Source organism: Schistocerca nitens, chromosome 1 (assembly GCF_023898315.1).
Source record: "Schistocerca nitens isolate TAMUIC-IGC-003100 chromosome 1, iqSchNite1.1, whole genome shotgun sequence".
Lineage (NCBI taxonomy): Eukaryota > Metazoa > Arthropoda > Insecta > Orthoptera > Acrididae > Schistocerca > Schistocerca nitens.
In genome coordinates, this window is record NC_064614.1 from 1,091,578,219 (window position 1) to 1,091,601,435 (window position 23,217).

The following is a 23,217-nucleotide window of genomic DNA, read 5'->3' on the forward strand; positions in this document are numbered from 1 at the left end:
GCCATCCATGACCAACATTAGCAGAATACATTGGGGCAATGCCTGTGAGGTGTTGGAAACAGTGTTCAAGTCCAGGGAAAACACTGGGGCCTCCAATGGCCACCCTGCGGCTTTCCAACTATCACGAACTGATGTCAAATGGTCTGTTCTTTGCCGGTCCCCTCACATTGCATGTGCATATGGCCAATCCCATGCTTGTCGCCAGTTTTGTATATGTGTGGGGTGTGCCAATGCTGTGAAAACCTCACTGTCAGCACAAATGTAACTACACTAGCTAATGGTGGCTTGACTACAAAGCCAGGGAGCTGAACCACAGAAGCAGCAATGGAATTTGACATGTAAGTCAATCTATGAGGCAGCAGACAGTCCGAACACTGCATAGATACAGGTACGGAGATAAACACAAAATGTGTCCTGGGTTTGAGGTAGTTGAAATCTGTGACAGCTTGCTGCAATACTCCCCCATGGGACATGCACTCGCTTATCTATGTCCCTATCAAAATCTACTGTCAGGGATACTGAAGAGACAATGCAGGATTGAGCAAACTCATTAAATAAATTTACAAAATTTCATTGTGTCATGTATCCACCATTTTTGTAGGAATGAATTGAAAATTTGACATTGTTTTAGTGTTGTTGGCTCTCCAATTCCTTCATAAATCAGCTACATTTCATTTTAACTGTTTGTTGATTACATTGTTCTCTCCAAAACTTGTAAGACAGAACTGAGCTATGTATTGTAGCTGTACTTGCATGGATACACATACACTCCTGGAAATGGAAAAAAGAACACATTGACACCGGTGTGTCAGACCCACCATACTTGCTCCGGACACTGCGAGAGGGCTGTACAAGCAATGATCACACGCACGGCACAGCGGACACACCAGGAACCGCGGTGTTGGCCGTCGAATGGCGCTAGCTGCGCAGCATTTGTGCACCGCCGCCGTCAGTGTCAGCCAGTTTGCCGTGGCATACGAAGCTCCATCGCAGTCTTTAACACTGGTAGCATGCCGCGACAGCGTGGACGTGAACCGTATGTGCAGTTGACGGACTTTGAGCGAGGGCGTATAGTGGGCATGCGGGAGGCCGGGTGGACGTACCGCCGAATTGCTCAACACGTGGGGCGTGAGGTCTCCACAGTACATCGATGTTGTCGCCAGTGGTCGGCGGAAGGTGCACGTGCCCGTCGACCTGGGACCGGACCATAGCGACGCACGGATGCACGCCAAGACCGTAGGATCCTACGCAGTGCCGTAGGGGACCGCACCGCCACTTCCCAGCAAATTAAGGACACTGTTGCTCCTGGGGTATCGGCGAGGACCATTCGCAACCGTCTCCATGAAGCTGGGCTACGGTCCCGCACACCGTTAGGCCGTCTTCCGCTCACGCCCCAACATCGTGCAGCCCGCCTCCAGTGGTGTCGCGACAGGCGTGAATGGAGGGACGAATGGAGATGTGTCGTCTTCAGCGATGAGAGTCGCTTCTGCCTTGGTGCCAATGATGGTCGTATGCGTGTTTGGCGCCGTGCAGGTGAGCGCCACAATCAGGACTGCATACGACCGAGGCACACAGGGCCAACACCCGGCATCATGGTGTGGGGAGCGATCTCCTACACTGGCCGTACACCACTGGTGATCGTCGAGGGGACACTGAATAGTGCACGGTACATCCAAACCGTCATCGAACCCATCGTTCTACCATTCCTAGACCGGCAAGGGAACTTGCTGTTCCAACAGGACAATGCACGTCCGCATGTATCCTGTGCCACCCAACGTGCTCTAGAAGGTGTAAGTCAACTACCCTGGCCAGCAAGATCTCCGGATCTGTCCCCCATTGAGCATGTTTGGGACTGGATGAAGCGTCGTCTCACGCGGTCTGCACGTCCAGCACGAACGCTGGTCCAACTGAGGCGCCAGGTGGAAATGGCATGGCAAGCCGTTCCACAGGACTACATCCAGCATCTCTACGATCGTCTCCATGGGAGAATAGCAGCCTGCATTGCTGCGAAAGGTGGATATACACTGTACTAGTGCCAACATTGTGCATGCTCTGTTGCCTGTGTCTATGTGCCTGTGGTTCTGTCAGTGTGATCATGTGATGTATCTGACCCCAGGAATGTGTCAATAAAGTTTCCCCTTCCTGGGACAATGAATTCACGGTGTTCTTATTTCAATTTCCAGGAGTGTATATTTCTCTAAGAGGAACAATGACACACAAATGAGTTTATTGTTTATGCTTGATTATCAAGCTATGTTAATAGTGTTGAATAATATCACCACCAATATTTATATTAAGTTCCACATCCTTTAACAGAGTTTTATGAGTAGTGATTAAGGCATTATTACCTGGATCACATTTCTCTCATATCTAATCCACTGTAATTGCACTACCAGTTTTCATTACCCATTTGACCCGTGCATTTGTTCTATCTGTATCTGAAAAGATAGTATCTAAAGTAGTGCATAAAACTGGGCTAGTTTTCCTGTCTGACACTATCCAGGTTGGATTACTTCCTCTCTTCTATAAATAGATTATTTATAAAAACACTGCTTTGAAGTTAACAGTTCTGTGCGGGTACTAATATGAAGCATTTTAAGGAAATGAATGCACGAGTGCCACAGTAAAATTAAATTATTATTAATGTCTTTGGAGGAGTTACTGTTAAATTTTTTTGTCTTGATTAAAGTCATCAGAATTAGATTATCAATTTTACTGATTCCTTTCCACAGAACAAGCTGCTCAAAAATGTTGACTTAGCCATACTGGAATTATTTCTGAGATAAATAGTCAGAATTTCTCATCAAGACTAACCAAAAGAAATTACTTGGCACCCAGCACACTATGATCTTGATTTAAAACAGTTCCTAAATGTGATATTAAGGGACATCTGCCACTCTTTTAATAATTCCTACAGGCCCTACTGAAATAAAACGAATGTCTTTGTCTGCCTTTTGTAATGTGTATGGGTAGAAACATGGCTGCACATATTTTTATCCTTTTGCGTCAACGAGAAGCATGCTGTTCTACTCTTAATGTTTGTAATATTGATTTTTGTTGTTAGATATGTATATGGAACACAAAGTGTATGATTTTGATATGCCTACTGAGATGTGACCTGATTTTCCTCTCATGATTGTATTTGGTGTAGTTACAATATCTTCAGTGACAAGGACTTCATTACTTGTGTTTCTTATTTTAAGTTTTTGAGCTTGATGCACACTTCAGAATCATTTGCCATTGACAAAGTGTTAGTACTGGTGTATTATTTTAATAAGAAATATGAGGATCATTTTGCAGCATTTACATCCATCATGTCTGTGCTGTCAAAATGAATCATTTTTGTCAGAAGTCTGACTTCTTATCGTTTTTTATGGACACTGAAAAATGTGTGTTTCCAGCTACTATTTTACTTGCAGCTATCTATATTAGTTACATGTTCATTAGCACATGCAACCAAGAAATAGCATCTGATTCCATGTTTTTAATATATGATATGCCAGATTGTTATGAACATACAGTATTTGTGTGAAATGTTTAAAATTTACTGTATTCAAACTTACTTCTCGAATTTATGTGCCCCATAAGATGACAGATTTTATGTAAAATACTGCCATTTGCATGTGCTCATATCATGTCATTACCTAAATACATATTTTTTGTAAACATACATGTTTCACCTCATGTTAGTGAAATTTACTTTTTGCTTCCATAGCCTATTTTCAAAGAAACAGCATGTACAGTTACAATTAGGTTTAATTTGAGAATTTGTCCTATTTACATCTGTTTGCAGTTTGCTGCAAGCATAAATATTACTTATATTTATCTGTCACATCATAGTCATTACATTGCTTTATTTCAGTAACTACTCGCAATTTAGTGTTTCATTATTTTATCTTTTGTTGCATATAATATCATTATCTTCATATGGAGCATTCTTGTATGAAAAGTATTGGGAAAGCTCTACAGTATCACTGCATTCATTTGCATTTGGAAAATAATTTTTGACACATTCCGATAAAATTCCTTTGTCCTTGTCAGCAGTGTTTCTGAGAATCAAGTACCATGCATTTCAACTTTGCCTGCACAGGTAGGAAAACAATGATAATTTCTTTTTGCATTCCAAGATTTTCAATCTTGACAGGTGTTCCATCATCTTAAAAACATGCATGTCTTGTTTGCTGTCATGATTATAAAATTGTACTGAAAATCCAGATTTTGTTATATGTGGTGATGTTATTCACTTAGCATAATGTCACCTCACAGAATTTTGTGAAATACAGGGACAATGAGACTCCGTGATTGCTCTTCTGGTAATACAACATTCACTGTTCTTCCTGCTATCAGCTTCTACTACAACCTTTTTTGAAGGGTCTGTAGAAATTATCAGTCTGCTTGAAACTGCTCTTGAATGCTGAAATTATCTTCTGACATTCTCTAAACATACTCCAGTTACATTATTTTTTTAAGCATACTGAGTATGTTCAAGTAACACAGACAATCTTCTTCAAGCACTGGAGTCAATACCTTGAAGAGTTGGAATTTCCCTTGTCAGCCCTCAGCTATATTGTACTGTACTTTTTTCTGTAGTGTGACATTTTGTTTTGGTAAATGATGGGGAGGTATAGGAAAACTGAAGAGGAAAACTCAAGCACTAGGCCACTGAGGATCTATAGGCAGGTCTAATCATGCATGGAAGACGTTATGACTAGTCTGATAACAGTTGTTGTTGTTGTCTTCAGTCCTGAGACTGGTTTGATGCAGCTCTCCATGCTACTCTATCCTGTGCAAGCTTCTTCATCTCCCAGTACCTACTCGTTGTACCTCACAATTGGGTGCCAACATTGTGTCACACATGACTCCTTGCAACAAATCTTTTCATTTAGTGTCACTTTAGTTAAGGAAACTGCTTGTAAACAGAAGCAGCTTTTCATTTCATCTAACAACGCAAAGTCAACTCATGAAGTACATGAAGCAGTTACTATAAAATACACCCATACTACACATTTATTACCCCTGCACCCCGAAAACGTTTTATTTCTCTCTGGAGAGTAACTTTTGAGAAAAGACTGACATCGTACTATTACAAGAGCACAGTTTGCCCTAGCTTTTTGTTGCAGTGACCACAACTGAGTTGAAACTTGAGCAGCATTAAGTCTGTTCACAATATATCTGATGAATGCAGTTAAGCATATAACACTGTTGAATGATAACTCTAATTATTTTCAACATGCACTTCTAATTTCTGTAAGCACTTGCCAATGATATACCTGGAAAAAAAAATCAACCTTTGAATGAATTACATTGATATTCTGTGGGTTGCAAAGAAAAATGTGGATGGCCCCTTCTTTTATTTTTCTTCTTGATTTCCAATATTGAATCATTTTCATACTCAATTTAAGAAATAAGGTGGGCTGTTGAATATTTATAATATACAGATTTCGATAAAAACATATGTCCTGTGACACCCTGTATCCTTATATAGGGTGTCACAGGACATGTCCAGTTTTCAGGGATATGACAAGAACACTCATTTGAAGGAGAAAATTTTGAGTGGATGTATTTGCTCTTCCAAGTGGTTTCTGAAGTAGTACACATTTACCGCACATGTAAGGGACATCTCACCTGTACACACTATAATCGCAGCATTGGTCATGATAGTACAAGTAAATGGCCACCAAGATTGCTAGACTTCACCTATGTCATTACATTTTTATTTATGGGGTTTCATGAAGTCTGAGGTGTACAAATGAAAGGTGAAGACACATCATGGACACAGCTATCCTCATTAGAGAATGTGCAGAGTCACTCAGACAAGCAACACAACACGTTCTCCCAAGAGTACACAAATGCACTGAAGTTGACGGTGGGGTGTTCAGACATTTACTGTAAACCGTACAACAACTCTAATGTAGCATGTATGATAATACTTAGAGGTGAATTTGTTTAAAATATGTATTTTTCAATTGATAATTTGTAAAATACATGTTGTAATGTTTACTAACTGTTTTACATGTGTAAACCTGACATTGTATTGATTAATACAGAAAATAAATAACAATGTATATTAAATGTGTTCTGTCACGGAAACCATTCAGAATAGGGCATCTGTCCATATAAGGTTTTCTTCTTCAAATGATCATGCCTGTCATATCTCTAAATATTGACCATTCGTCCCGGCGCACCTTGTATAAATTTGTATCAGATGCAGTATGACAGATGTCCGTGCAAGTAATGGATAACAGATTTTTTTCCAAACATTCCCACTTCAACTAGGCATGTCATACTGATGTTATCTCACTAGACTAATGATGTTTTCATGTTATTATTAAATACTAAATAAATTGTAATAGATAGGCCTGGAATTAAAAAAAATTGTTTCCACAGCTTCCGAATGTGAGTTTCATTCAAAAATTTGAGCAAAATTGGGTTATAATGACTGCACCAAAATAAAATGTGTGAATTTGTTGACAGGATTATTCATTAATAGATCTTAAAAATGTTTTATGTTATTCTTATCACTGCAATTTTTTCTTATGTATAACAATAACATGTAACAGTCTGTTGTAAGTGCCATAAGTTGATGTGCCACTCATGATGCTACGTTTCATTCCAGGCCAATGATGTAGAGTTAGTATCAACAAGTTCTGAAAGTCGGCTATTTGTCTGTGAATATCCTGATTGTTCAGCTGTAAGTTTCAATGTACCTATCGAATTTTTAATACATTTGGCATTTACATCCATGTAGTATTTTTTAAAAATTTGTTCTAATTAAAGTACATAATTTGAAATCTTCACACCCTTTAGTCAAGATGTCAGCCTGAATATTTCTACATTGATAGGAAGAAGTTTATTATCAGCATATTCTTCTCATTAAATATGGATGCCAATCAGATTTGAGAGTCCTATGCAGATAATTGACAAAGGCAACAATATGTTGATGTGAAAGTGCAGAGTAAGGTTCACAGCAGTTGAGTAGCTACAACACCTTAAATTTTCAGAATGTAATCATTTGTCAATGATACACCTGGGGTTGGGTGGGTGGAATTTTTCCTTCAATGAAATATGTACGTACTCTGTTGGGTACTATGAAAGATCTGAATTCCTTACTTTTTTCTCCCCATTAGTTTCTCTTATTGTCCACTTGCCTTACACAGTTCCTTCTTGAGTTTTTACATTAATTTTATTGTCATTGTATAACTGTTGCCTGTTCTTCAACATGGTAACAGATCTGCCAGAATCGTTATGCGGGGTCTCACACTAACTAATTGTGACTGCATAATGTTTCAAGAGAGAAAGAAATCAAAATACTGCGCAGATCATAATAGTGCCTGTGTTTCTTAAGTTTTACATATGTTATGAGTAATATCATCTTTGATCATTTTCCTTTAGTGGTCTTGTATTAAGGAAATGTTGGAATCATGTATCAAAAATCATGCTTTGATTCATACTGCATTAAATAGAACTAAGTTTTGATGATAACTTAACTCATCCCATTGATTTAATCATTATTACACATCTGAGACTGAGGAACAATAGTTCAGTGAGAATAAAAATGTGTACATAATGTATTAAAAATTGTTGAGGCTTTCGTGGCCACTTGTTGACAAACTGCCTATTGGCTTCTGTCTCGGGTTCTTCGGCCGACGTTCATCTAATGATCTAGAAAAATCATTAGATGAACGTCGTCTGAAGAACCCGAGACAGAAGCCAATAGGCAGTTTGTCATAATGTATTAAGCTACCTTTCACCTTAAGGGAGGTAATAAGAGTCAAGAGATGGAGAGGAGGGAAGGGGTCAATGAGGTCATACATACGTCAGTAATAAAACCACCACACAGATAAAATGAGAAATAAAATTAGGTATAAGAACATAAAAAATAGCTCAGATGCAAAGAGTGTAAGTCCAAAAACACTGATTAGAGCTGCAGCTGAGAGGTGTACAAAGTCTTCCATTTTTAGTACTCAGAATTTATACATATTGTTGAAATTTCTATGTAAGTTTCCATTTAATGAACAGTGCCATTGTAACCTTTGATATATGTACCCTGATAAATAATAAATGGAAAAACAACCCTCTGTGTTTTTGCTGAGAAGAGACAAATCAGCATTCATCATATAAAATATCACTATTCTTCAATGAAGAAGTACATTTCAAAAGTGTCTCAATTGCAATGCTCATTTTGATCTTCTTTTACTGCTAGTAAACATCTGATTAACAGCACAGTTACTGGAAGAATTGAGTTTTCTTAGATGTTATACAAGGCTGAGTGTGATGTGGCCATGCCTTTGCTTGAAGAAAAATGTTTTCTGTTATTAAATGCATGTAAGGTGTTTGGATAAGTAAAGAGAATGTGAATTAGGTTGGGAGAAGTACCAGAGTAGAAGGGAACAAGCTTTCAAGAATTATAAGAATATGTTCCAATGATTAAAGGAAATACCAACTGCTAACCTCTATCTCCCACAATTTCTCATTTTAAGCTCATGCACATTAATCAAAATGATTTTGTGGTAGTATGTAATGAGAACAGGTTTCATGGGTTAAAGAAAGTGCCACCAAAATAACTGACATCACTGGCATAGTCATATTTGACACAGATGATTCTGAAATGTAAGACCTGCACAGAAAATCTGAAAGTTGAAAATCATATGAATTATTCCCAATTCTTAACAAACACACTCTTCATGATCGAAGTTGAAGATTTGTAAAGTTGATCTTTTGTATACTTTTTTTCAATAATAGAACTGTAGTTTAAATCTCTGAAGAATATTCCTTGTGGCCCATCATTTTACCATCATTAAATCTATTAACCAGACTTGTCATCAGAAATATTGTTTTCTTTGATCATTTCTTCTGCTGACAAGAGTAAATGTTCATTTCGCATTATACAGGGTGTCTCTCCTAAGAGTCACCAGTTGCATTTTCTATGGTGTTTCAAAAGGTATTTCCAATTTCCTTTTTGCAATGTGCAACTGGAGTCACCCCAAAGAAATACTGTTCATCACTTCGTTCATGTGTCACACAGTGTAAATGGAAAGCATCAGTTTGTGTCTCATTCGAAAAAAAATTATTTTTGAAGTGGAATTTTATGTACTCTTTCTCTAGAGCTGTCCAAAATTTGTCTAGTGTGATGTTTGTTTTATTGACATGTATTAACAGAGACAGTAAAACACAAAGAATAACCAGCAGCGACTGAGCAGCACTACTGCATGGTGGTAGCAGTCACCACGAGCCAGGGCGCTCCTGTAGCTACTGGAGTACTCATTATTCTTAGTGTTTTACTGCCATTTAATACATATTGATAAAAAAATTATTGCAGTAGACCTCTTTAAGACCACTCTACTGAATGAGTGCATAAAAGTCTATTTTAAAAAATCCTTTTGCTTGTAAAGGGAAATGAACTGACATTTTCTGTCAATGTTGAGCATCAAGTTAAAGAGATGATGATAAATATTTGTTTGGTCTGACTACAGCTACACACTGCAAAAACAGAACTGGAAATATCTGCCGAACACCACAGAAAATGCACCTAATGAGTCTTAGGAGGAACACCTGGTATAGTTGCAGTGCATTTGCTATTACACTGCATTTATTTTTATTTGATGATACCTGTCTTGATTATCATTACAAAATATGTCTTAACTGACAGTTTGGTGCTTTACATCTCCAACAATATTAATCATCTGTAAAACTGTATTTCCAGTTATGTTGTTTTTATGCAAATGAACACACCGTGATTACCATTGTACCTTGTCATGACTATCAACAGCTTTTTCATAATAATAACAAAACAAATAGCTGGATGTATGTAATCCATATTAGTGATACACAATACTTCTGTCACACAATCTGTAATATTAAATTCTTACTTTGATAACCCTTTTGTTTTAATGTCAGCAAATAAGTTATAAAACATCACTGTAGCTGTGTAATTAATTATTTTTTAGACCCAGTAGAGCTTTTTGCCAAAATGCTAAAGATTATTTATTGCCCTAGAATTGCTTTCATTAATATTTGTTTCAAACAGTGTTAGATTATGTATGGCAGATTTGATAAGCAAATAATTGTTTGCGAAGGTTTTGTAGATGCCTGCAGGGTGACACTAAGATTGTTGAGATGCATGAATAGTTTTAAATGCATTGCTTGTTAAACCATTTGGGAAAGGAAGTCAATAACAAAAGTAGAAAGATTGTCAGCAGTTGTCCTGTTATCCTTCTTATCATATTATTTAACAAAGATAATTTTTGTAGTCTGACTGATACAATGTGTAAGATTTGCTGATGACATGGTATTAGTGGCAGAAAGTGAGCGGACAGTGAATAACATGCTGAAAGATCTGAATGAAGCTTGTGTGGAATATGGGATGCAAATAAACACAGCAAAAACAAAGAGTATGGTCATCAGTACAAGACGCAGACTGTCCAATGTTAAAATAGGATAATCTACCATTAGCCAAGTAAGTGCATTTAAATACCTAGGTAGCACAATAACTGAAGACTTGAGACGTCACCACGAGGTGAAAGCTTGAATTGCGATAGTGAAGGAGGCAGAAAGAGGAAGGTCTAAGGAAAAGGTGTGGCAAATGTTTTGTCTGGAGTGTGGCACTATACGGGGCAGAAACATGGACGCTGAAATGAGAGGATGTAAAAAGATTAGATGCGTTTGCGATGTGGATGTGGAGGAGGATGGAGAGAATGAGCTGTATGGAAAGAGTGAGTAATGAAAGAGTATTGGAAAGGGTTGGTGAGAGAAGATGTCTGCTGAAGGTTGTAAGAGAAAGAAAAAGAACTGGTTGGGACATTCATCGAGAAGGGAGTGCTTGCTAGCACATGCTTTGGAAGGATTGGTTTGTGGGAGAAGACTGAGAGGAAGAAGGAGATAAAAGATGATAGACGACATAAAGGGAGGAGGAAATTATGCAGACCTGAAGATGATGGCAGAAGAACGAACAGCCTGGAGAACTACCATGTGAAAACCTGCCTTTTGGCAGAACACTGATGATGATGATGATGATGATGATGATGATGATGATGATGACTGATACAAAACCTCAGCAGTAATGAATGACAATAGCTGCTTGGCCTAGTCTTGAAACATGATCCCAGTATAAATTGTTGTTATGAGGAAACTAAGGCTATAATTAAATATAGAAAGGAAAGGGGGGCAGAGTTCACAGGGATTAACTTTTTAGAAAGTATTTAGATATCTCTAATTCATTTTATTCCTTTTTCTGTTGAACTTATTGTACCTATTTTTTAACATTCTTACAAAATAATGACAGGGAGTGCGAGTGGCATGCATCTGCTGCCCCCTCCTCCTGCATTCCTACTCTGTACTCTTGGCGCTTCCGTCTGAGCTATTAGCTATGTATCTGATCTGCAACCACCCCCCCCCCCCCCAATCATGCTCCCTGCCCCTTTCTCCCTCTACCCATAACACCTGATACATCCCTTCACCTCATTTCACCTGTCGAATTGCAATCCCAGCATTGTGTCCAACCAGCACAATGTATGTGCGTGTGTGTGTGTGTGTGTGTGTGTGTGTGTGTGTGTGTGTGTGTGTATTCTACCTCATTAAAGATTACTTCCAGAAGCTAGCAAAGTTACGGTTCTTTTCTGTGTGCCCATCAATGACATTGTACAGTAATTATAGTATTAAATTTCTTAAGGAGAAGAGAACTTATTTATTCTTGTAAGGTCACAATGCTTATCTAGTGTTAAACAATTGGGTTGAGAAGAGGAATAGATTTGGTAACATGAATATGAGTTAGAGCATATATTGAGACAGTATTAGTACTATTCCATTTCACCTAAGGTCACAGTGGTCAAGGCAGTGGATACACATTTGGGAGAGTTAGCGGTCAGATTCCTTTCTAACCATTCACCTTCAGGTTTTCTGTGGTTTCTCTCGATTAATTGAAGAAAATGGCAGTATGGTTTCTCTGAAAAAACAACAGCTGATTTACAGTTCAATGCTTGTTCAATCTGAACTAGTTCTCCATTGATAATTATCAATTATAATTGTTTCATCATTGACAATTCATTGAATCCTAATCTTGCATACTTCTTTACTTTTCCCTGTTTTCTGTTGCACGTATGATTTTTTTTAATTGTTCATATTCATGTAAGCTTTAGTGACTGGTTTCCTTTGATAATAAAAAAATTGTATATACATGTCATTCTCATGAAGTAGTTCATACGTTACAACTCTGATTTCCTGCCCATCATATTATAGCACATTTCTTACCACAAAATTCTGTTGCAGCACAAGATAGAAAACTAATGTGGCATGACAATTGAAATAGCTTGTCTTAGTTCAGAATCATCTTTTTTGTATTACAGCATGAATACATTTTATGTTTGTATGAAGAAGAATTGTAATTCTGAGTTACATGAATGTCTCCCACACCATTCCATGGAAGACCTCCGTCCTCCCCATTTTCCCACGTGGGATACCCCCACCCCTCCTTGACTACTGCAATCGCCAGTTTGTAAATTCCTGAACTAAGACATGTAATTGTAGAGGCCTAAACAGTTAAACAAGACCTTTATACAGAAAAAATATTTTAACCTCTTTATTTTCAATTTCTGTGGAGGGGTGGGCATTTTACAACTCCGGGTCACAGGCACCACCTTTTTGCACTTGTAGGCACTGATGATTTTTGTTCTCTAGTTTCTAACTATCAGCATTCATTCAATGTAAACTTACAAATTGTTCTGAGAGATGAAGAAAATAAAGTATTTGCAAAAGTGACAGGTGCCAGCAATACAGTAAATAAATAAAATAACCAGTCAACTTGAAGGCTAGTTTTAACATGGACTTCATGTCGTTCATTTCTTTTTCAGGTCTATCAGCTCAGTCATGGCCTATAGTTGCAGTATAATTTTAAATGTGCTACAGCTTTGAATTTCTGATATACAAAAACACCTGCCCTTCGGTAGCAGAAAAAAATTATATGAATGACAAAGGACTGACTTACAGTCCTATGTATTACTAGTCAAACACTTTACCATATAAAATACCAGCCCGTAACAGACACATGCAAAAGACATAAAAAGTAAATCTTTCAGAATCTAATGTTTTTTAAGTTATAGATAGAGGGATTGGATAGATAACTGTGAAAGATATTAGAAAATAAGGTATAAGTAATTGATTCAGGACTGTCTGAGATATAGAAAAAAATCCTGTACGAAAGGTTGTGACTGGCTTACTGACCTTTTTATTTTCTAGTTGCTTTTGCCTACCACTGCTGAATCGAAAAGCTTAAGCACTTCCTATCTTATGCATGTGTGTGTTGCATTACTACCTCTGATGAGTCCAAAAAATATTTTAATTTATTTTAAGTAGTGTGACTTTCTATTTTGGCTCCTTTTTCAGGTTTTATTTATAGTTTGATTGTATACTGAATGTTTAAAAACCCTTACTAGTAAGGTGAGCTCTTAGCATTTTATGAACTTTTATTATTATTGTTATTATATTATTATTAATGTAAGAGCACTCACTAATGGGTAAGTACCCTGCAAACCACTGACTGAAACTGGAATAGTTTCTGTGTTCAAACTACTTCTTTCTGTTTTTGAATTTGGTGTATATGTGTATTAGTATTTATTAGTGATGAAAGTCAAAACTGGATACTAATAAAACTTGCGAGAACAGTGAATAGAGGAGACTCAAGGGAAAAATATGTTTGATAATACAGTTAAGTCTCTTCCATTTAGAATTTTATTAGTTTTTGTCCTGAGTATAAATATTGGCAGGCCTAACAAGGAACAGGAAGGGTCATATATGAATGCACAGAAAGGATGGAAAAGTTTATCAAAACACAGGAGTAATGTAAATGAGGGAATGATTAGGCAGTAACAATGTCATTTCATAAGTCATGGTTTGTAGTGATGTTTCCTTGTCTTCAGAATCTGTATAGATACTTTTCCTTTCCCATGTTTGTTCCTTATCTTCATCCTGTTGAAAGTGTTTTAGAAAATTCCGAATCTTCTTAAAACATTAAAAAGAAATTGTGTGATGGTGAATTATCATATTATAAATCCTTCAGTTGACACCTCTTATCAAGTGAAGAATACTGTAATAAACTCTCCATATTCAAAATTTAAAAACTTTATTACTTTCATTTATTTGTGTATGCTATGCATGTTAACCTAACATTTTTTGAGACTAGAAGATACTCGTAGCTTGTGCTATGGAGTAACTGTTCCATCACTAATTATTTTTAGAGTGCAGACTAAAAATCATAATAATGATTATAAGAACTTAAAGCAGAAATGTGAACATTAAATATCCTCAGAAGTACTTACATTGTGAATAATCCCTTGTGTTATTATATAATTTAAATGAACTCTTGTGACATGTTCATCTAATACATGATATGAAAAAACACAAACAGTTTAAGGAAAAGAATTATGTCACTGATAAGCAACCGTTGCGTGAAACTGAAGTTGTTACTTTTAATTGTTGTAACATATATATGTACCACGGATATTTACTTATCAGGATAAAAATTTACTCCATTAATGAGTAGTTCTCCACCCTGTATTTCCTACTGAATAAAGGTTGATAACTTAGAAACTGAGTAATCTCCAAATTTAATTGAAGAATGCTGAATATGGAAACATATGCAGTGCATTTGTTTATGCTTATGCAGAAATCAGAACTCCTGTATTTTTCTGATGGTCAAAGATGTAGAGAAATTTTATGGATTGGTACATATAATACGATCTTGCATTCTCAGTGTTTTTATAAAAATCTCAGCACAGTCTTTACTGTTTTGGGGAAAGTGATTAAAAGTGAAAAGTGCTGAGTAATTTCTGCTAATACATAGTTTTGAAAATTATAGTTTTAAACTTAAAAAATCATCCATACATATTATAATTAATGCCCCTGCTGTGTTTTTTGGTCTGTAAGGGAAAGCTTATCTGAGGAAGTATGGGAGGGATTTTGATACAGTTTTTACTAATAGACAAACTGATGCATGTGGAGGAATGTTTGTGGGTGCACAAGATAAGCGTAAGGCTGGCCAAGAGCAATGCCAGGGTGGTGCAGTGAAAGTTTTCGCTGACATCCTAAATGACCTGCAATGCAGGATGTATTGGATATTAACATGAGAACAGAGTGTTTCATAGAGAGTTAATGTTTAAGGAGTGTGTAGCAAAGTGCGGGAATGGATCACACAAAAGTTGTAGATTTTGTGGGGTTGGCATTGGAGTTGGACGGCCTGGTCGGATGGAATGTGCCACATTAGTAATGCAGTTTGGCAGTTGGCACTCGGCTGTAGCTTGCACCAAACTGTCAAGTTGGGTGGATTGGACAACGCTGTAGCTCGCAACTCCCATCATTGCCACAAGATGTCACACTGAGCACCAATTAAATATGGAACATACAGCATTTGTGCCTCCTGAGAACTTTCCTGGTGTGTGTTGCTTGAATTATTCAAGTTCTGTGAAAATGATGATGTTCAGTTATCTAATGCTGTCCTCTGAATTTTAATCGTGACTCTACACAGTGGGCCATAAACTTAATTACTGATACAACAGACATGTCATGTAGCCCCAGGTACTTAATGCTATCTGTTGCAAAGCTAAGATGGGTCGCTAGTTTGTTTATAAATTAAAAATCTTTTTTGTGCTCTAATATTACTATTTAATTTTACAGGTGTGTTTCATCATTTACAGAAAAGTCACCTCCAGTGGAATTTTATTTATTTCCTGCCTGTCCTGACAGTTTCTACATTTTCTCTCAGAGCATCAAAGGTTAAAAGATGCATTTCCACTTCATTTTAAAAAATCTGCTTGTAATAAACTTTAAAAAATTTACATCAAAATTTTTGGTTACTTTGTTTTTGTCTTCTAATCTCTGACCCCTTGAGAAGAAATGGAAACATTGTCAGGAAAGCTGAAAGTAAATAAAAAATTCACTGAAGATGCCTTTAATGTCATGTGTCAAAAAAAAAAGTTTAATTTATAAATGAATGTTTATATGGCTGTTGTGGAAAATAGTCATGTCAAGAAACTTGCTAATAAACACATTTTTAATAAATTATGGGATAGAGCTAAAAGGAAGGGCAGATCACACCGACTGCTGGAGGAAAGTGAATGCAGACAAATATAAAAGGGGAGATATCACAGATGGTAGACAAAAACAATAGATCAGAGGTGATACATTGATAAGCCCTATGTTACAATCCAGAGATAATAAGGACAGAGTGAGAAGTAATGATAGATTAGGGGAACAGAAATTAATAGTTCAGGTAAGACTTAGGATAGAAAAAAATAGGTAAAAAAGGGTCATAACAACTAAAAATATATATAATATAAAATACAATGTAAAAGAGAAGGGGAGAGTGTTAAAAAAGATTAAGTCTAGCTAAGGTGCAGATTTTCTCAAATCAAGGCTTGAAATGAAATCCTCTGTCTCTGATATCGTCCACACACCACTCCCTGTTACCTTCTGTCCCTCTCCTAACCTCAGTAACATTCTAGTCAATCCTTATGACATTCCTAAACTATTAACCGTACACCAAGGTTTTCTCAACTGTTTTTTTTTTTTTTTTTTTTGGTGCAATGAACAGTTTTCATCAGATAATAAATGCCATGTGTAATGACAAGGGATATTTCTGGATGGAATGATACATAAATATGAATCTCACTGTGGCCAGGGGCAAGTGCATTGAGGTGTCTGTGTTATTGTTGTGTGTGTGTGTGTGTGTGTGTGTACTTCCACTAGAGAAAGATCAGAAGTTCAAAAGCCAGTACAAATAGTTTTCTGTTGCATGTTTGTATGAGCTACAAATCATTCAACTGTACGTGAGTGGTTGCTTTACATATTATTCCACTTACAGCAATGTTACACTAATTGTAGAGCCTCAAATGGTTTCTCATTTTTAACGCAAATATTGATCAATAGGTGCATAAATCATCATAGTGTTATGTGATTATGAAAATTAAAATAAGGATGTAAGCTCAGGGTTTAAAATCCCACTGATTACATACTATTTAGTTGAAGCAGTAGTTCTGATTTGACAAAGACAAGGAAGTGCTATTAAGGGAAAACTTAGTCTAGGTGGGACTTTGAACCCTGCTCCTGTAGAGAAAAAGGCCCATGTTTTAACCACTGCACTATCATTTTTCATGATGAAAAAAGAGCTTACTTGGCTTATCTGTTCACTGATAATGTGTTTACAATCAGTCAGGGAATGTGAGAGGATATTAAAGAATAGTTTTGTTTATTTATTCCTTCAAAGAAAAAGACAGCAACCAGCCACTGTTAACAATGCCATTTATTGAAGTAGATATCACTATAACTGGATCTGAAATGACAGGTTCATCTCCATATGGCTGTAAACATAAAATAAATGTGCATCTTGCGAACGACCGTCTGAAGATGAACTTGTCAATTCAAAACCAGTTATAACACTATTTGCTTAAATAAATAACATTTTTAAGAGTGGCTGGTTGTTGTCTTTCTCTTTGAAAGAATGAACCTACATTTTGTACACAGCCACAGTATCAAGACGCCCATGTTCAAAAAACGTAGCTTACAGTTTTGTTTTCTGTATTTTTTTACCCCTCTTGACCAAGATTTTCTTTCTGCTTTCTTTGATTAATTTTCTACTTTTCTTACTCTCTATTATGAATGGTTTACCTTTTGTCAAATTTGTAAATTTGATGTTATGGTGCTTCTGCTATTATACATATTGATAAGAGGTAGCACAGTTTAATTTAAAATATGAAATTTGGTGTTCCAGAGCTTCAACTCTCGTGCAGCACTGAATGGCCACATTAGAATACACGGCGGTGGAGTCTGTGGACGTTCTCCTACACCAGACAAACGACCATCTGCCAGCACCCCTCCTACACTTGCAGATATACTTGAGGAATTTCCCTGCAAGATTTGTGGGAAGTAAGTGAAAGCCTACCAATGTTAACCACATCTCTCTAAAAGATCGGCACAAGGTAAATTTTATCTACAATCTTTTGCCTGGTGTGCACACTCCCACCTGCACCAAACTCCATGAAATTTAACTACGACCCCATTTGTTTTGTTGACATTTGTTGTTTTTCATGTGAATAGTGTAAATGTGCAATCAGAATGGATCATGATTCAGCATCTCATTTTTGCACATTTCACTCACACTTTTGGATTTTATCCCTTGGTGGTATATTGCCACAAAATGACAAGACAACAAAGTTATTAACCATCTGCGAGATTTCTAATTTCCCTTTAACGAAGTAAAATGTCATGCAAATGTGTGATAACTTTTCCTAATCCCAATTTAGCATGACCAAAACAGAGCCTATGGAGGTATTAACAGATTTGTGAGGACTGGCCATATGCTCTTGTTTTTGTTAACTTTACAAAGCAATATGTGCAGTTAAGAATTATCATGCGCCACTAAAATAGAAATAATGTAAACTGATGTTTTGTCGTTGTTCCTTCTTTTCTTATTCTTTTTTTAAAGCTGGTGTGTATGAGTGACACATGTCAAGAACTGGTGGTAGTTATATAGCACCAACATTGATTACATATGACAGTATCCTCTTCTCTGTGTCAGTGATAGCCAGATCATGATGAATTGAACTTTTTTGTAAAACAGTAATATTATATGCACATTGCAAATTATTAATTTCAGTAATACTTTTAATGATGTGTTGAAGTAGTAGTATGAATCTGGCCTCAAAGCTATGGGTGGTAACGTCTTAGATTTGGTTTTGTGTGTGTGTGAATGAAAGATGCATTACTTGTAAGTCTCCTGGGTCTATCTCTCTCTCTTTTCTGTTTTTTAACCAAAGAAAGAAAGCTAGAAAATGCTACGAAATGAAGCAGAACATTTCAGATCATTCATGTTTTACAACTTGCAGTCTGGAGTTGGAGCTCATTAATGAATGACAACTTTGTGTACTCTGCAAAATACACATAGGAGAAAACCAAAAGAAAACCAAAATACAAAGAAAGAAATAAGAGTGCATTAAAACCCATGAAATATCTGAATTATGCTGAATTTGCTTTAGGAAGCAAAATGTCATAGCAGTTAACTGCATATATAATGAAGACACAATGTAATTACAATATTAAGAAAAATATCTGAAAAGATAGGAATGCCAACAGTATGACTCCTTATTACCATACATTTTGTGTGCTTATTGTGGTTAATCTTGTATGTGACTGTACATCTTAAAATGAAGATAGCTCTTAATAAATATAGTCTAAAATCATGTGGCAAATATTTTGCGACAAGCTGTAATACATCTACATCTACATATACACTCCACAAGCCACCATGGGGTGCATGGTGGAGGATACCATGTACCATTACTATTTATTTCTCTTCCTGTTCTGCTCACAAATAAAGCGAGGGAAAAACACCTGTCTAAGCGTCAGTATGAACCCTAATTTCTCACGTCTTATTTTCATGGGTCTTACACAAAATGTAATACTAGAATAAAATGGGAAGGGTGGATATGGGGAGCTGAATCAGCTATACTGAAACCAAATTATTTTCTTTTCAACAGACTATCCAGAAACCTGAATCATAAGGTATTCAAATTATGTTGTGTACTGAAATACAGTGCAAGCCTGATTTTTTCAAAAGTGTCATCAGCTCATGGAGGAAGCTGCATGTCGCAAAGCATTGTCCTATTTTTATTTCTGTCAAGATGGCTTCTCTCAATTTTAGTTCTTAAAGAGCTTTCATCAAAGGAACAGTTCATTGTCTTTCTCTTTTTGCTTCACATTTTCCAGTAATGCATTCTTACACCAAAACATGGTACTTCCACTTGAAATGATCTACAGAGATTTGGATCCTGTGTCAGCTAGATCATTCCTTGTCTCCTAATAAAAGCCAGTTCCCAGCAGGTCAATGTCTCCTTTAGAGGATTTTGTTCATGCTGAATGGTGTACTAAAAATGTGAGCAACTCTATGCTCAATGCATTTCTTATTGTGCTTGATAAAGACTGAGAGTACTGAAGCAGATGAGCAATTATTCATTGCGATGGTCCCTTGTGGTGTGATTGTCTTTAGTATTACCTGTACATCTAGTTTTGCATCATACATTATGAATGTGGTGGAGAAGAATTCTGAAAATAGGCAAAAACCAGGAGAATCAAGGATATCTTCTGTACTACAAAACAAGACAGTGCAGTGGTAAGACTCTGGACTCACATTTGGAGGATGGTAGTTCAATTCCCTGGCCACTCCTCCAGATTTATGTTTTCCATAATTTTTTTAAATCAGTTACGGCAAATGCCTGAATGGGCCCTTCTGTAAAGACAGAACTAATTTCCGTCATCAGAGTCCCCAATCTGAGCTTGTGCTCCACCTCTAATGACCTCATTGTTGACAGGAAGTAAATCCTAACCACCCTTTCTGCCTTCTTCGACGTCAACCTCCCCATCTCCTCCTCTCCCCTCTCCAACACATTTTTGCGTAGGTGTTAGTAAACATTGGTGAATGGGAAACACCTGTTCAATTTGCTCTGTTTGTTACTTTTCACTGTTTTTAAGTCATATATTCTCAACATGCATTCTATCCTTACAGACATTGACATTCTTAAATGAGATCAAATATACCTTTGCTATTGCAGATAAGTTTTGTGTTGTTGAATTTGTTATGTTACAATTACTCTTCAGTAAAATGTTCCCAACAACAAATTAGGAAGTTTAACAGTGTAGGAAAACATAGATTGCTGTTTGCCATAAAGACAACACATTAAGTTGCAGACAGGTACAACTCGACAACACTTACACAAAGTTTTTGGCTGCAGCCTTCATCAGCAAAAGAGAAGGAGAAACAATGACACACACCATTCATACACATAAGCAAGCACACCTCATGCACACCTGACCGCCAGCTCCAGCAGCTCAGATTTGAATGCAAGTATCACGTGGGATGTCAGCAGCAATCTGGAGGGGGAGGACAGTAGTGTACAGGTGGGGGCACAGAGGAACGCTTCCTGGCGGAGTGTGCAGGGACTAGGAGGTCAACAGGCGCAGCATGTGGTGCTGAGTGACAAAGGGTGGTTGTGGGGTATGGATGTGGGGGAAAGAAGGAGTGAAAAGGAAAGGAGTGGGGAAAGATGGGAGGGTGTATTGGCACAGAGTGGCAAACAAAGAAGCTGGGAGATGAGAACAGGTAGGAGATGTTAGGACAGATTGGATGGCAACTGTTGGGTGGAGATATGGGGCAGTATGTTATTGTAGGCTGAGACCAGTATAATTATGGGAGCAGAGAATGTGTTGTAAAGTTAGCTCCCATCTTCACATTTCAGAAAAGCTGGTGGTGAGGTCCAGATGGCTTGGGCATTGAAACAACCATTGAAATCAATCGTGTTATGCTCAGCTGCATATTGTTCCACAGGATGATCTACTTTGCTCTTGGCCACCGTTTGGTGGTGGCCATTCATCCTGGCGAGCAGCTGGTTGTACTCATATCAGTACAATGGCTGCTTTCACAGGTGCCCTGACTTCTGCTGGGGTAGGGCAATCCTGTGAATAGGAAGTGCTGGGTGGGTGGATTGGGCAGGTCTTGCGGCTGGGTCTTCCACAGGGATATGATCCTTGTGGTAAGTGGTTGGGATTGGGAGTGACGTAGGAATGGATTAGAATGTTGTGGAAGTTGGGTGGGTGACAGAGCATCATTTTAGGAAGGGTGGGAAGGATTTCAGGTATGATGATAGGTAATCAAATCCCTGATGAAGTATATGGTTCAGTTGTTCCAGTCCTGAGTGGTGCTGAGTGACGAAGGGAGAACTCCTTTGTGACTGATTCTTGGTGGTGGTGGTGGTGGTGGTGGTGGTGGTGGTGGAAGGATTGGAAAGGGAGGGGAAATGGCTTTGGGGGGGGGGGGGGGATAGTGTTTGACGGCCTTGTTGAGACCCTCAGCATACTGAGTGAGGGAGTTCTTGTCACTGCAGATATACCATCCCCGGGTTGGGAGTTTTTTAAAAAAAAAGGGATGATAGCTATCAAAATGCAGGCACTGTTGGTGGTTTGTGGGTTTAACATGGACAGAGGTGCAGATAGCCCATCAGAGAGGAGGAGGTCAATGTCTAGGAAAGTGGCACACTGGGTTGAGGATTACCAAATGAAGCAGATGGGAGAGAAGGTGTTGAGGTTGTGAAGGAATGAAGATAGAGTGTCTTGGCCTTGAGTCCCAATCATGAAGATATCATCAATGAAACTGAATTAGAATAAGGGGGCAGGCAAGGAAGGGCTCCTTTAGATGACCCATAAACAGGCTGGCATAGAAGGGTGATATGTGGGCAGGCAAGGAAGGGTTCCTCTAGATGACCCATAAACATGTTGGCATGGGAGGGTGCTATGTGGGTGCCCATGACTGTGCCACAGATTTGTTTGTATAGCTTTCCTTCAAAGGATAAGAAGTTATGAGATATCCATCATCCCTTTCACACCAAAAAATCCACCCCATACAGTGTGGCCACCCAGGAACAGCATATCTGCAGTGACAAGAACTCCCTTGCTCAGCATGCTGAGGGTCCCACCAAGGTCTTCACAGATGGGCGCTATCCCCCAGGCGTAATCTACAAACACATCTCCTGTGCCATTTTCTATCATGCCCCCAATCCTCCCATCACCACCAAGAACAGACCACAAAGGAGTGCTCCCTTTGTTACCCAGTACCACCACAGACTGGAACAGAGTGAGATAATGTTACGTGTTAGGAAATAACATCTATTGCAGTTGCTCACCTGAAATTTCTGCATAATCCTTGCCCATGATGCAGCCCTGCAAATTAATAAAAGGCCAGAAAAACACCACTAATGTTGTATTCAAACATTACAGGATTGTTTTTCCTATTCATGTACTCCCAACCATTTGTCATTTGTCATGTTAGGTTTTTTCTTTGAAGGCACTGTATAATTTTGAATTACTGCAGATTGGTACTAATTTTGATTGCTGTTGCTGCACTAACTATGGACATGCATGTCATCTTTCAGTTGTTAATGCATAGTCTGTTTTCATATGTTTGTGTTCCATTACTAGTGATCTTCTTGGAAAGCAGCAAATAGTACCACTGAAGCAATCAGAACGTTTTTAAAGCCAAAAGTATTATCCATTTTCAGTATCGCCTAAGCATTTTGCGAGCAAAATATTGACTATTTCACTCAATTTTCTTATTTCGTACTTTGTTTCTCCTTCTTCTTCTTCTCCTCATTTTTTGACTCAGTGATAACACTATGAAATCAGTCC

General features: G+C 37.7%; 1 protein-coding gene across 3 annotated transcripts in view; it reads left to right on the top strand.

Annotated features, from left to right (window-relative positions):
• The window catches only part of LOC126198581 (helicase domino-like), a 582,238-nt gene that overhangs the window by 549,467 nt on the left and 9,554 nt on the right, over window positions 1-23,217 (top strand). For all 3 annotated transcript variants that reach the window (XM_049935022.1, XM_049935040.1, XM_049935033.1), the window contains 2 exons: window positions 6,617-6,691; window positions 17,756-17,910. In XM_049935022.1, coding sequence (XP_049790979.1) covers window positions 6,617-6,691; window positions 17,756-17,910 — 230 coding nt within the window. The remainder of the gene's footprint in view (window positions 1-6,616; window positions 6,692-17,755; window positions 17,911-23,217) is intronic.